This window comes from Bicyclus anynana, chromosome 16 (genome assembly GCF_947172395.1).
Source record: "Bicyclus anynana chromosome 16, ilBicAnyn1.1, whole genome shotgun sequence".
Classification (NCBI taxonomy): domain Eukaryota; kingdom Metazoa; phylum Arthropoda; class Insecta; order Lepidoptera; family Nymphalidae; genus Bicyclus; species Bicyclus anynana.
This window is the reverse complement of record NC_069098.1, coordinates 12,010,931-12,024,308: the sequence shown is the minus strand read 5'-3', so window position 1 is coordinate 12,024,308 and position 13,378 is coordinate 12,010,931. Positions and strand designations below refer to the sequence as shown.

General features: G+C 35.3%; 1 protein-coding gene across 5 annotated transcripts in view; it reads left to right on the top strand.

Annotated features, from left to right (window-relative positions):
* The window catches only part of LOC112057848 (inositol-trisphosphate 3-kinase A), a 167,195-nt gene that overhangs the window by 97,564 nt on the left and 56,253 nt on the right, over positions 1-13,378 (top strand). The window contains exon 2 of one of the 5 annotated variants that reach the window (XM_052886000.1): positions 200-794. The exons of 1 other annotated variant lie outside the window; for it this stretch is intronic. In XM_052886000.1, the coding sequence (XP_052741960.1) occupies positions 360-794 (435 nt within the window). In that variant the 5' untranslated portion in view covers positions 200-359. Of the gene's footprint in view, positions 1-162; positions 795-12,194; positions 12,867-13,378 lie in introns of those variants that run through there. 3 more of the 5 variants (XM_052886001.1, XM_024098410.2, XM_024098409.2) reach the window with 3 other exon arrangements.

The window sequence follows — 13,378 nt, the reverse complement described above, 5'->3', positions numbered from 1 at the left end:
ATAAAATAATCCGATTTATAAACTAAATACATAATATAAGAATAAGGAACCACGGGTATTAAAAAAGTTAAATTTTGTCTAACACTCGTGACATCATAAAAGTGAAATAATGCAGCGAAATTATTACAATAATTGACATCAAAATTCGATGATTTTCTTTAGTCAGATTGACCACTAAAATAGTACAGCCTCACACTAGATACGTATAAATACAATCAACTGCAGACACATTAAAATTTAAAACAAATAACAATACATCGCTAAACAAATAAAAAAAAAACAAACATGTGACAACCAGTGTACAATAACAGACCATTGTGATTAGTGAAGTGTTAACTTTTATAGCGGAAGCATAACCAATGCGGGCGTCAAAGATGACATCGTCTCACTGCCGAAGCGTAACCCCGCCACTGTCGCGCGCGGGGTCGGGCGATCTAGTCCCCTGCCCGATGTCCCCGGACCTAACACGGCGCGCGTTGTCCCCAGATTTGTCTCTAGATTTCTCGCGCCACAGGCCCCTGTCCCCTATCGATCGAACTTTATCTCTGTCCCCTGATTTCCCCCGGCGATCTCGGTCCCCTGCGAGGCCACGCTCGCTCATGGAATCTCTCCTCGTGGCGAAGATGGAAGCGCTGAGTACGGGCAAGTTAGTGAGAACCGATTCGATGGACAGTTGCAGCAGTTTTGGATCAATGTCGTCTTTACCCAGTGATGTGTGCCGGTGCGACGATTGTTTGCTGGGCATTGTGGACTTTTACCTGCCAGCTCCGGACTCTAACAAGGGACTCAAAAAGGTAAGATTTTTTTTAACTACAAAAAATGTGTTGACCAATTTTTCTTCTAACATATTTTATTTTAATTATAATATTAAAAGAAAAACAATTACCAACGTGGTTAAAAAAATTCATAAAATTGTAAATTCTGGAGAAAAAAATGTAGGGACAGTTAAAACAAATTGATTACAATATCTGTTAACGAAGATCTAGAGTTATTTCGACAACTATTAAACCATGCGTTCATTCTCATTTCAATGATTAAGAGATTCGAATATTTCTTTTAAAATTAATTTATATGTAAGTACATATAATATTTATTACTTACATAATTAAAAAAAAACAGTTTAAATTCGGAATTGAAGCTTAACCTTGGACACTTATTTAAAAAATTCATTTCAAATGGATTCAAGGATTAATCTATTATGTCCATTTACACCATATAGATAACTTAAACGCAGCTGAACTGGCGCGGATGGAATTTGACTCAGAGATGAAATAGAACATTACAACATACCTATAATAAAATATTTTTTATTCCGATTTTCCCCAAGGAAACGATAATAAAGAGGGTGGAACTTTAGACACTAGAATATAATTATTATATTATATTTGTATTTCTTTTCGAGTTTAGAAAACGTAATAGTAGCAAATAGCCTTTTGCTTGGCAAATGGCAACAGGTGGAAAATAATCACATCGATATTTCAACACTGCGATAAACCAGTCTAATAAATAAAATAACGCTTTGAAGTTGTCCACCTAGTTGACAGAGGCCCGCTACCGTCACGGGTTCGATTTCCGGTCGTAAAATTATATTTGTTATCGCTCGTACTCCTGACTAAACAACAAGGTAACTGTACTAAATTGAGCTAAGGAGTGAGCCAGCCGTTTAACAACTTCGAGACGGAAAAATTAAAAAAAAAAAATTTTTTTGTTTTTGTTGTTGAGATGTTCACACGACAGCGTTTTAAAACACTACGCTTTTTTTCGAGCAGTGTTGCATTTTTAATTTTGGCCATTGGAAATAGACCTACATTTAACTTCATACTATTTATGAACGATTTTTTAACGTTCGTTAAAAAAGCTCTTGTGCGAATGAGAGCTTAGTTTACAAGCATTTTTGTCACGTGAACTTTGACTAAGTATTTATAGACTCTACCACCACTCAGAATGCAGGTTCTACTGAGTAGAGTCGGCAATAAACTTAACAGTTAATCTTTTCTGCAACTTTCTTTGTTGCCACTTCTCTCTGGCTGCGTGAAATTTCGTTTTTTTTTTATATTACCTACATACCTACCTAGGCTTTGTTTTTAAATCCAATACAACCTATGTAATATAAAAAACATGAAAATCGTATGAAAATCCATATCTTTTAGGATATTAAATAGGTAAGTACAAGAGAATCAAGGTTTCAACGATATGTAAAATAGGGAAATAGTTATATTAAACAAAAAATGAAGGAAATTGAAAATGAATGAGAATAAGTCAAAGAAAATGGGAAGGTAGGCTAGAAATATTTAAACTATTGTACATTGAAATACGATAAATTAAATTTTAATAGGTAAATTAAACTTGTTAAAAAAATATTGCTTGATGACGCCATCTAGTGACAATCATTGTAACTGGATTAAAGCGTCGTATGCGCATGGGCAGAGCTTTGATCATGGCTGTCATTCCACAGCGCGGTAAGTTATCTATTTAACAACGTGGTTTGATAGGGATGTACTAGATGGCGCTTCTATCAATCGCTGTAAGCTCAAGGACAAATTAGAGATTAAGAAGTAATATTACCAGGATAATTAAACTACTGATTGTTTTATTGTTCTGTGGGCTACCAACCCATGATTGCCATGCTTTTAAAGTGTTTCAAATATTAATTGTCATCATTATCAGCCTATTTTAACAGCCTACTACAAGGTCAGATCTCCTTATAGGAGAAGGGATATGGCGCTTAGGTACCATACCATAAAGTTGTTCCAATGCTTGTTAGCGAGATTGGGGTGACAGTTTTAAATTCTTTAACGGCTACTATCAGATGTTGATTGACCAAGACCGACGACTTAACGTGCTCTATAAGGCATGGTAACTCTACCGACTTCCCAAATGTAAAATTACTAACTGACGCTGCGCGGTTTCACCCGCGTGGTTCCCGTTCCCGTAGAAATCCAGGAATAATATACAGCCTATAACCTTCCTCGATAAATGGGCTATCTAACACTGAAAGAATTTTTCATAGTAGGTAGTTCCTAATATTAGCGCGTTCAAGCAAACAAACTCTTCAGCTGTTTATTATTAGTATAGATTATTATCTAGGACTGTTTACCAGGACTTCATAAGCCACATAGGTTAACTACTGGTATAATGAGGCAGTCATAATGCACTAGGTAGGTATATTCCACGGTTTTACTCGCTTATAAAAGCTTTTTTCTATCTCTCGAAACAGTAAGTTTTTTTTATTGGGGTTAACAAACGGAATTACGACCAGTATTACAGAAGAATATTAAGCTAAATATTTCATTTCTTCGTATCCAACACCGTTAATCACAAATTAGTTTGGATAAAAAGCAGAATAGATAGTTTAGAAATGAAATCGTTATAAATAAACAATTAAAGTAATTTCGGAGCATAACCTTTCCCGGCTGCCAGACCTTCAGTTTTAATTCAGTTTCAGTACAGTTTTGGCTGTACAGTTTTAACTGGACAGTTTTAATTGTCAAGTTTAAACTTTACTACACAATAAGCACGAACAATTTAACTCAACAGTTCGACTGTACAGCTAAAACTGCAGGTCTAACAGCTCACATAACAAACTTTCAGCCTTCATATGATGAGGCAGGCTATTATAGGCGTTTATTCCAGTACCAGCACCTTTACTTCAGGTATAAAAGGTTCAACGATTTTGCGGCTCATGTAAATGATTGTTCCCGGTGACGTCAGCAGACACTTTTACCATATCCAGCCGCCGCGTGCGTCACTGGCTAGCGCGTCATCGGCGCTCCTTTCTCTCAGACCTTTTGACTTTAGAGGGTCGATGCTCTGAGGAATTTCACTTTTTATAGGCCATAATTATGGGATGACGTTGTTTTATATTTTACTAGCGGACGCCCGCGACTTCGTCCGCGTGGGATTCAGTTTTTCACAAATCCCGCGGGAACCATGGATTATATGTGTTAATCCAAAGTAAAATCTATTTCCATTCCAAATTTCAGCTAAATCGCTTCAGTAGCCGCAGCGTAAAAGAGGAACAAACATACTTACTTAAACACTTACACACAAACATTCGCCTTTATAATATTAGTGTGAAGTGTGATTTAATTTATTTTTTTACTAGTAGACGCCCACGACTTCGTTCGCGTGAAATTGTATTTTTGTCAAAACATACGAGAATCTTGGTCTTTTCCGGGATAAAAAGTAGCCTATACTCTGGCTCCAAGGCCCAATTTATCTCCGTACCAAATTTCATCCAAATCTGTTAAGCGGTATGGCCGTGAAAATGTAACAGACCGACAGACTTACTTTATAATATTAAGTGTGGAATAACTAGCGTATGCTAGATAGCTATGCTCGTAACTTCGTCCGCGTTTTCATTATTCTGACCTGCTCCGTAATATTTACTCAAATCGTGACAATTACAGGACATATGAAAGCACTTTAACAACACTGCCAATACTGATCATTTGAATTAATTTAGTAGTTTCGGTGTGATGCGCGGTCGACAAAGTGACTTAAGTAAATAATTACCTAATAAATATTAGGTAAATAACTATAAGATTACGTACCTACTTTGAATGACTTAAACGAAATTATTTACCTTATGTACGATTGATTAATAAAAGTGAGACCGCAAAAACCGCACGGGCTTTCCACATGCGTTATACGGTTTTTAATTTGCGTAATTAATTTTGAGCAAAAGCTATTTGCGGTTGCTTTAATTATTTTTTTTTATGATAATGTGAACGTTTTTACCCATATTCGATGACCAGTTACCAGTTAGACAAGCAAACCAATTAAAAAGGATTAAGTTTTTTATTGTAACTCATAATAAAGAATTTACGTAGGGAGATTTAGATTAAATTAAGTAGGTACTATTTTGGTTAATAAATAATCATTATTAATTTTGAAGTATTGCGAAATATTTTTTAATGTCTATAGAAAAATAAATTAGATAGATAATTAAATAGAAAAGTACAAATCACCCAGATATTAAAAAACATTGATGTTCATCACAAAAATGTTTTTCCAGTTGTAAAAATCGAACCCACGTCTTTGGATGCAGTAGCTAGGTGCTACACCTGCTGCTCGAATCGGCCGTCAACCAAAGATTTTATATTAGGTATATTACTAACGCGTCGAAACTGAGGCGCACTAAAGTGGCTAAGTAATTTTCTTAAAACGTTCGCTGCGGTACGAGGTCAATTGACCTCGTACGTCCAGCGTCTTCAAGGGTTACGAGGTCGATTGACCTCGTAACAGAGTTCTAGTATGAGGTCAGAAAACCTCGTACCGCACCAGAGAAAAGTACAGAAAAATCAGTGCCGCAGCGAACGTGTTAATTTTATTTAGTCGTATAGTAAACAACGAAAGTTATTTAATTAAGCAGAGAATACCTAAAAATGTCTACAAAGTCGTGTTGTATGTTCAGGAAGTGTAAAAACTATATAACTATCAATGATATTAAATACTGTTAGATGTGTTAATAACGCATGAAAAATGAGGCGCTCAAAAGAGGAAATTTATAGTCGACTATGTTAGTTGTGGTCAACAATGAACGTTATTTAAACAAATAATACCTAAATATCGTATACAATGTCGAGTTGTGTGTTCTAGAAGTGTATAAACTATATATACATAAATATATAAATATATAATTAAAGACAAAATTGTAAATGTGTGTGCTCACACATGAACAATTATTCGGATCACTGTTTGCGGTGATTTTATAGGCACGTAACATATCTATGGTATAAAATATTCTTGCCCTCAACATAATACCTATAAATCACTATTACGACTGATTTAATAAAACAAACAGGTTTGCCACCTTTTGACACAAAAATTGATATCATAAATCACTGGGTAAAATATATCCGGAAATAATTCCCTAAAATATTTATAAATTACGCCCATCTTTCAATTATGGTCAAAAAGGCGACAAAATGTCTATAAAATTACTCCTCAAAAGGCAAGCTCATTGTCAATCAATTAACTTAATAATATTAAGTGAATTATTTATAGGGCCGCATGACTTATTTGGTGTGAAAGTAGATATAATTATTAATGGATGAAAAAATTAAATATTTACTTAGTAATCCAAGGCTAATACCAATTTCGATAAATTTTGGTAAAAAAGCTGGACTGGACCTTGAATGGGGAGCAACATTTTACTTTTGGATGACAGAAGAAGTTACGTTCCCATCTTGTCTATAACATGGTAAACTTAGCAATATAATTTGAAGAAGCTTCAGCCTATCTTTTTTTTATATGGAATAAGCTCGCGCTTGACCACGATCTCACCTGATGGTAAGATATTTTTTTTATTCTTTACAAGTTAGCCCTTGACTACAATTACACCTGATGGTAAGTGATGATGCAATCTAAGATGGGAGCGGGCTAACTTATTAGGAGTAGGTTCCACACCCCTTTCGGTTTCTACACGACATCGTTATATCACAACGCTAAATCGCTTGGCGGTACGTCTTTGCCTATAGGGTGGTAACTAGCCACGGCCAAAGCCTCCCACCAGCCAAAAACACAAGTGTAGATGTGGCCTAAGGTGGAACGCGCTTGCCTAGAAGATGCCTATTTATTCTCTTCTCTAAGAAGCATATTAAGATCTAGACATCTTCACATGCCCAGATCTTAATATATAAAAGCGAAACGTCACGATATCGAAAACCGCTTGACAGAAAGTTGAAATTTGGCAGGGAGGTAGTAGACGCTAAGAATGGATTTTGTGAGAGTGCCGGATTAAGGTCTAAAGGCTGACGAAGTAGCAGGCGTCTGCTATACTTACATAAAAAACTGTAGAATGCTAGCAGATAAGACTACCGATAAATATTTTTTTGAAACCCTCAGACGCATCAAGAATCAATAATCAGGTGCCTGATTACAATACTGGATACATTTGAGCCTTTCGTTTAGTCGTCAACATTTTTTAGGGTTCCTTGCCTAAAAAAACGGATCCCTTACCCTCCGTCCGTCTGTTTGTCAAAACCCTCGGGAACGAGTAGAGGTATTGAATTGAAATTAAAACCATATATAACTAAAGTTCTAAATTAACTTGTAAAAAAATATGGCCATTTATGCCACAAAATACGTAGAATATTTTGACACTCAATGGAATTTTATTATTTAAGTAGGTTTATGGAATAATCTCAACACCTTTGTTATTAAATCACAAAAAAAACAGGGTAAAATCCGAAAAAGAAACAATTTATGAAGACACTCTCTGTGGGTTTTTAAACATGTTTTTGACTATACGAGCCAAAACGCCTGTCGGCCATGACAGTCTGTATTTAAACTGTCGCTATAACAAATCCCTTACAAACGGAGCCTTTGACAAAAATATTAGTTAACAATTAGTTTGACGTTTAGTACAAATGTGTTAGTGAAGTCACAAAATGTACGACAGCGTTTTTGACGTTTAAAAAATTAAAAAAAATACGCGATATTTAAATTAAGTTCAATTAATTTATATCGATATATTTCGGACCCATTCCATGTGCTACACGAAATTAATATTGTTTTTATTAAATATGAATCAACTACCATATTTCATGAAGAATGATTCGTACGGAACACTCGGTAGGCGAGTCCTATTCGCACTTGACAGATTTTTTTAAGTAATTTATTATTGAGGGTGTTTTTCAACGTGATTCCATTTAATGAGAGAGATATCTCTTGTAGTTATTCAACATAAATTTCTCAAGCGTCAGTCATATAATCAAATAACACTTGAATAAATAACATTTTGTCCATTCTTGAAGACAGTTGAAAGAATCCTTAAAAATAGTTTATTGTTTTAAATGGTATATCTCCGTGGGTATATTGGGTACAAAATTATACATACGCAGTATAGATTTTTAATAAACCTGGATAACCACCTCCGATATCTAACGTCACCCGGACGTGGTTTTCTAACTCACGATTTTGGGGTCGTCCGGAGTCCGGACTGATTCACTCAGGTCACAGTTACCCTCTCCCGAATGGCCCTCTAAGTCGAGGTCCGAGTCTCATAGGAGAGAGAGTCGTTCCGTCCTCTATCTTTATTTCAGCCTTCGGGTATCATCAGGCGATGCTTCTGCGCTCGTCCAAACCCCCCCGGTGTCGTCGTAATGGTTCCACATGGAGCCACTACGCACTTACTCAACACGAAAAAAAAGGATAACCCCGCGATCCTGTTGTATTAGTATCCAAAATAATATGATTAATCAAAATAATTCGAAACTAACACTTCTTGGCGTTAAAGTGTGTTTGCAGGATGTTGACAAGTTAAAACTGAAAATTTTAAAAAAACCCCTGAACGAAGATCATGAAATTAACTAATTAATAAGTTTTATGCTACAATTTTTTTCCAGCTTAAATGCTGGGCTGGACCAAAGAAAAATATTTACTTACTGGCTTTCAAATGAAAAAAAGTGCATCTAAATCGGCCCATCAGTTTGATGACGATGAAATTACGATGCCACAGACAGTAACGATATTTTATATACTATAGGTATGTTGCGTGCCTGTAAAATAAAAAAAAAAGTGATCCGAATTTAGATACTCCACTGAGCGTATAGTATATACAATATGGGTTTACTCACATAATATATTTATGTATATATAGGAAAATATATTTATGCATATGTATAGTTTTTACACATACGTACTGAACACACAACTCGACATCACAGTATACATGACATTGTAGACAATATTTTTAGGTATTATTTGTTTATATAACTTTCGTTGTTTATTAAGCGACTAAATTAAATTAAGACAATTATGCACATATTTTGTCCGCCTCAGTTTTGATGCGCTAGTGCCCTATCTCAAGTATGAAATATCGTTGACAGATGCAGGCACACAGACATACAGACATCGACGTCAAATGATTTTAAACTTACTTCGTGGTTGTTCATTATGAATATTATTTATTTAAACGGTAACATACCACGATAAAACGACGAGATTTTTAATGTCGATATTTCGGCCCAGTTGCATGGATCGTGGTCACGACGGGACTGAAGATGCGAGATGCGAAGTTGACAGCTCCTAGGGCCAGACCCGATCTACCCTCTTTCTTGTTCTTTTTTCTTTTTTTTCAACAACCTCATGTTTTTGTCTGTTTAGGCAAACCACACTCACGACATCGCTTTTGTTATTAGGTTTGCACAATTCTACCATCGGGTTCCACTCACTGGCTAGTTTGAAACCAACTTCCCGATTGAAATTATTGTATTTTCGAATTTCAATGACTTCTCGAACTACGAACCGAGTTGTACCCGTATAAATAATATTCATAATCGACGTCAAAGTCGTCGGTAAAGATAATGTTTCAATAATTTCTCTCATATTTAATGAAAACGTAACTACTTATAGTAGATAGAGTTATAGTACTTACAATTTTCTGGCTTTAAGTAGGTATTCAATACAGGTATTAGAAACATGCTGAATTTACCTTATAAGTCAACATTAATGTCTCAATATAGCGCTGTAAAGTATCCAGCTGTTAATCTCACATATAAATATTTACTTCAGATGTTATGTAATCACTTCCTAACATTGCTTGTGCACTTATTCGAGAAATAATAGTACATTATGATATAAGTGTGGTAAGTTGAAAATTACAGCCGAGGCGATATTGCAAGCTCGAGCCAAAGGCGAGAGCTACGAGTATAGAAAGGAAACAGAGGCTGTAATTATCAAAGCGCACGTATGTCATACGATGTTTTGCGAGGAAACACACTTTCAAAAAATAAATTTGCATCTTTGCCCTGTTTTACGTATGATGACATTTTGATGTCATCGGAAAACATAGTATTGTAATTTTTGCACAGATAGCAAAGTGCGTGCGTTTTTTTTTTGGCAAATGCACCAAAAACAGTCAGAAAGTAAATTAATATTTTTGTGTTTCTATTACAGATTTATTGTTGTCATTTATTGTCAAAATTATTAAAATGAATGAATTAAATGTTTATTTAATTTTATGCCACAAAGTTAATTTTATTCATAAAATGTTGAGCACTTTTTCTGACATAAAAACTCTTTGCCAAGATTTTAAAAAAGTACCGTTTCTTTTTTAGACGGATGATAAAGGTTATATATTACATTACGGCACATGTGAATTTTTCTTTACATTACGGCACATTTGCGTAATGAGATACATTACGATACTGAAATTGGTGAAATAAGCGATACTTTACGAGCAAATGTGTTATAAATTAATTAATTTTAACATTGCTTGTGCACTAATCTAACTAAAGTTAACTAAAGTTAATAAAGAGGAGGAAGGCCTTGCCCTGTAGTGGGCTGTAGTTAAAATAGGCTGATAATGATGATGATAAGCTTGAAGACCGCTCTTTCTCCGCAACCCTTGGATCATTGGTTGCCTGTTGGAGATGCTTATAGCAATAATAGTTTTAATTATTGTTTTAATTTTTAATTTGTTTTATGTGTGCAATAAAGTATTTCTTCTTCTTTTTCTAGCGGATAATTCAGTTTTTCTTAAAGCCCGCTGTAGCCATGCATTTTCCGGGATGAAAATTAGCCTATATTTTGCTCAATAGCGTCAATTATTTCCTAGTTAAAGTCCCAATAATATTTGGTAGTTTCAAAGATTAACCTGGACAAACAGATAGACAGAGAGACAAAAAAAAATTAAAAAGCTTGTGTGTGTTTTGGTGTCGTGGTTACAACAATAAGCACTTGAGAAAACACAGTTATTTAGAAAAAAAAACCAAACATTTAAATTGTATTGATTATTTTATCCAATAGGAATTGGTCGAGTGCACAAACACTGTAATACTTTAACAAAATATTCGTATACGACGTAGGTCTGTGACGCACAGACAATGCTAATTTAGAAGTCTACAGAATAATCTTTTGAAAGGTTGTTTGTTTACATCAATCGTCCAGGAAGCGAATTAATTTTTGTGTCTCTCGCATTTAAAAATGTGTACACAACAACTCTTTCCAAAACTTTTTACATATTGCTTGTATCAAATTGATTTAATTTGACTTTAGTAGTGGAGCTTATCGGAAGACGTATTATAAAATTGGAATGCTTGTTTCTGCCAGCACCATTGTTGTAATTTTTTGCTGAAAATATTCTTTATTATACATCGAAAATTTTTAAAATAAAGAATAAAAAAGCAATAAATTAAGTAGATGCAATAGACGACCTTATATCATAGTAAATTATTATATAAGGGACTAAAACGACCCATTTCATACGAAGTGTTTTTAGGGCACGAGCCGTAAGGCGAGGACCGCTAAATAGAAACTGATTTTATAATGGGTCGTTTCTCGCAATCAAAAAATTCTGAGTGTAACACTCAGAGTGTTACACTCAGAATTTTTTGATTGCGAGAAAATAAAATAATTCAGTACAGTATTCAATGATTTATTTTAATTAAAAATTAAATCTACAAAAGTTTACAATTTTGGATGTTAAGGGAGAAGATTTCCGACTGCTTTGAAGATGACTAATGAGTACGTGAGGTAAAATATCATTTTTTTCAGTGATTTCTTCTCGATTATAAATCTATCAGATTACAGTTAGCTAACTGCTTCACAGAAAAAACTATTAAATAAAAAATATTTATATTGTTGTAACTTTAATGTCTCCATTCAATTTTGTATATATTAGTTTTTCCATTTTAATAATGTTTTTATTGTGGTCATTAAAATCTGTAATAGTTTATTCATTTTCTTATTTGTACGTCATTCATTGTTATTTAATGCAAATATAAAAGTTGTATAATCTAAATAATTTATTATTACCTACCTATGGCGTGACATATTTTAGGGTTCCGTTGTTCTGGGAACCCTTATAGTTTTGCCACTTCCGTCTGTCTGTCCGACCGTCTGTCCGCGATTTAGCGCAGAGACTACCACTAGAAAGTTGTAATTTAGCATGAGTATGAACATTTAAAATGTATGTAAACATGAGAAACTTAAGAAAAGGTAAATGGGTTAACAGGTCTAGGACAGACAAACAAAAAATACGAGTTTCCTTGAAGAAAACCTTTCCACAATATTTTTATCCAAATAAACGAACATAATTTGTAAAATAACAAAAATACAAAGTCGGCTAATTCCATTCCAGCAACATTGACAACTATGCACAAACCTTTGCTATCATTTGCGTATCGCAGTTCGATTGCCTCGTACCAAATAAACGTTCACAAGCAACTAGCAAACTTTTCTGTGTACAGTCGTGAGTCGTGAGTCGAGCGAGCCGCAGTCCGCGCGCCGCTCGCACTACCGTCGCCCGCGCCTCTAAAACGCGTCAACTCAACGAAAATGTGCAATTAACGTAACCAAAAATGTCGTTGAACCCCCTCCCGAATTCCGGGGTACTTGTGAAGTGAATACGTACAATAATGCCGGAGTGTCCCGAAATCCCATTCACGATACCCATCATACGGTTCACCATGGAGGACGACAGGCCAGCTAGTTCGGAGAGGCAGCAGACGAAGAAGATGTCCCTGCTCACCCCGGTGAAGATAGAGGTTCCAGACACAGGGAGACGGTCGTCCGAACCGACGAGGTATTACATCCCACCTCAATGCAATAACAAGTTGTCGCCTAGAGCTGCTAGAAAACACGACAGGAGGAAGTCTAAATCAAGCATTCGAGGTGATTCTCCTTGCAAAGATGGCTTCGGTCCTAAGCCTTGTAACTGTGAGGATTGTAGAGCATCGAGTCCTTTGCCTCCCGGGTACGGACCGCCGACGATGTCGCCAGGTTACGATCAAATGAATAGCTCCTTGCTAGAAGTTCCATGGAACGAAGATTTTACGGAAGCGTCGAGTGATGATCTCAGCTCTGAATGGGATTCCGATGCGACCGAACCTGCTCCTCCTCCTCGCCCCACACAAAAGGTAATTTGCATAATCTACCTACATCGACGTTTGCGCTGAATACATTAAGATTATCTACGCCAATACAGTTGTTTTTACATCGTTGTTCAAGTTGAACATCTTTTATAGGTTATCCACATGTTATTTTTTCTGTATAAAGTCTTACAAACTGGTGACTTCTATGATAACTGTATTTTGTTCTGATGTAAGCATTTCGTGTTCTTATGGTCTTGTATTTCCGTCCCGTAGAGTATTATTGAATTTGTCTTAGAACAAACATCTTTTTTTACTCCTAAGTGATACCTAGTTGCTCTAGATTAACGAGAACCGAGATAACGTTATAGATATGTTTTTGAAAAAGTTGTTTTCTATTTTGTCGCATCTTCTAAACATACCATTTTAGATAGAGCAAACAAGATTTGCTTAATATTCTGTTCTACGTTAGAACTTATTCACAGAATGTTATCTATCTCCACTCGATCCTGTTACTACGAAATATTTTTTTTTTTTTTTATATATATAATTATACAGCA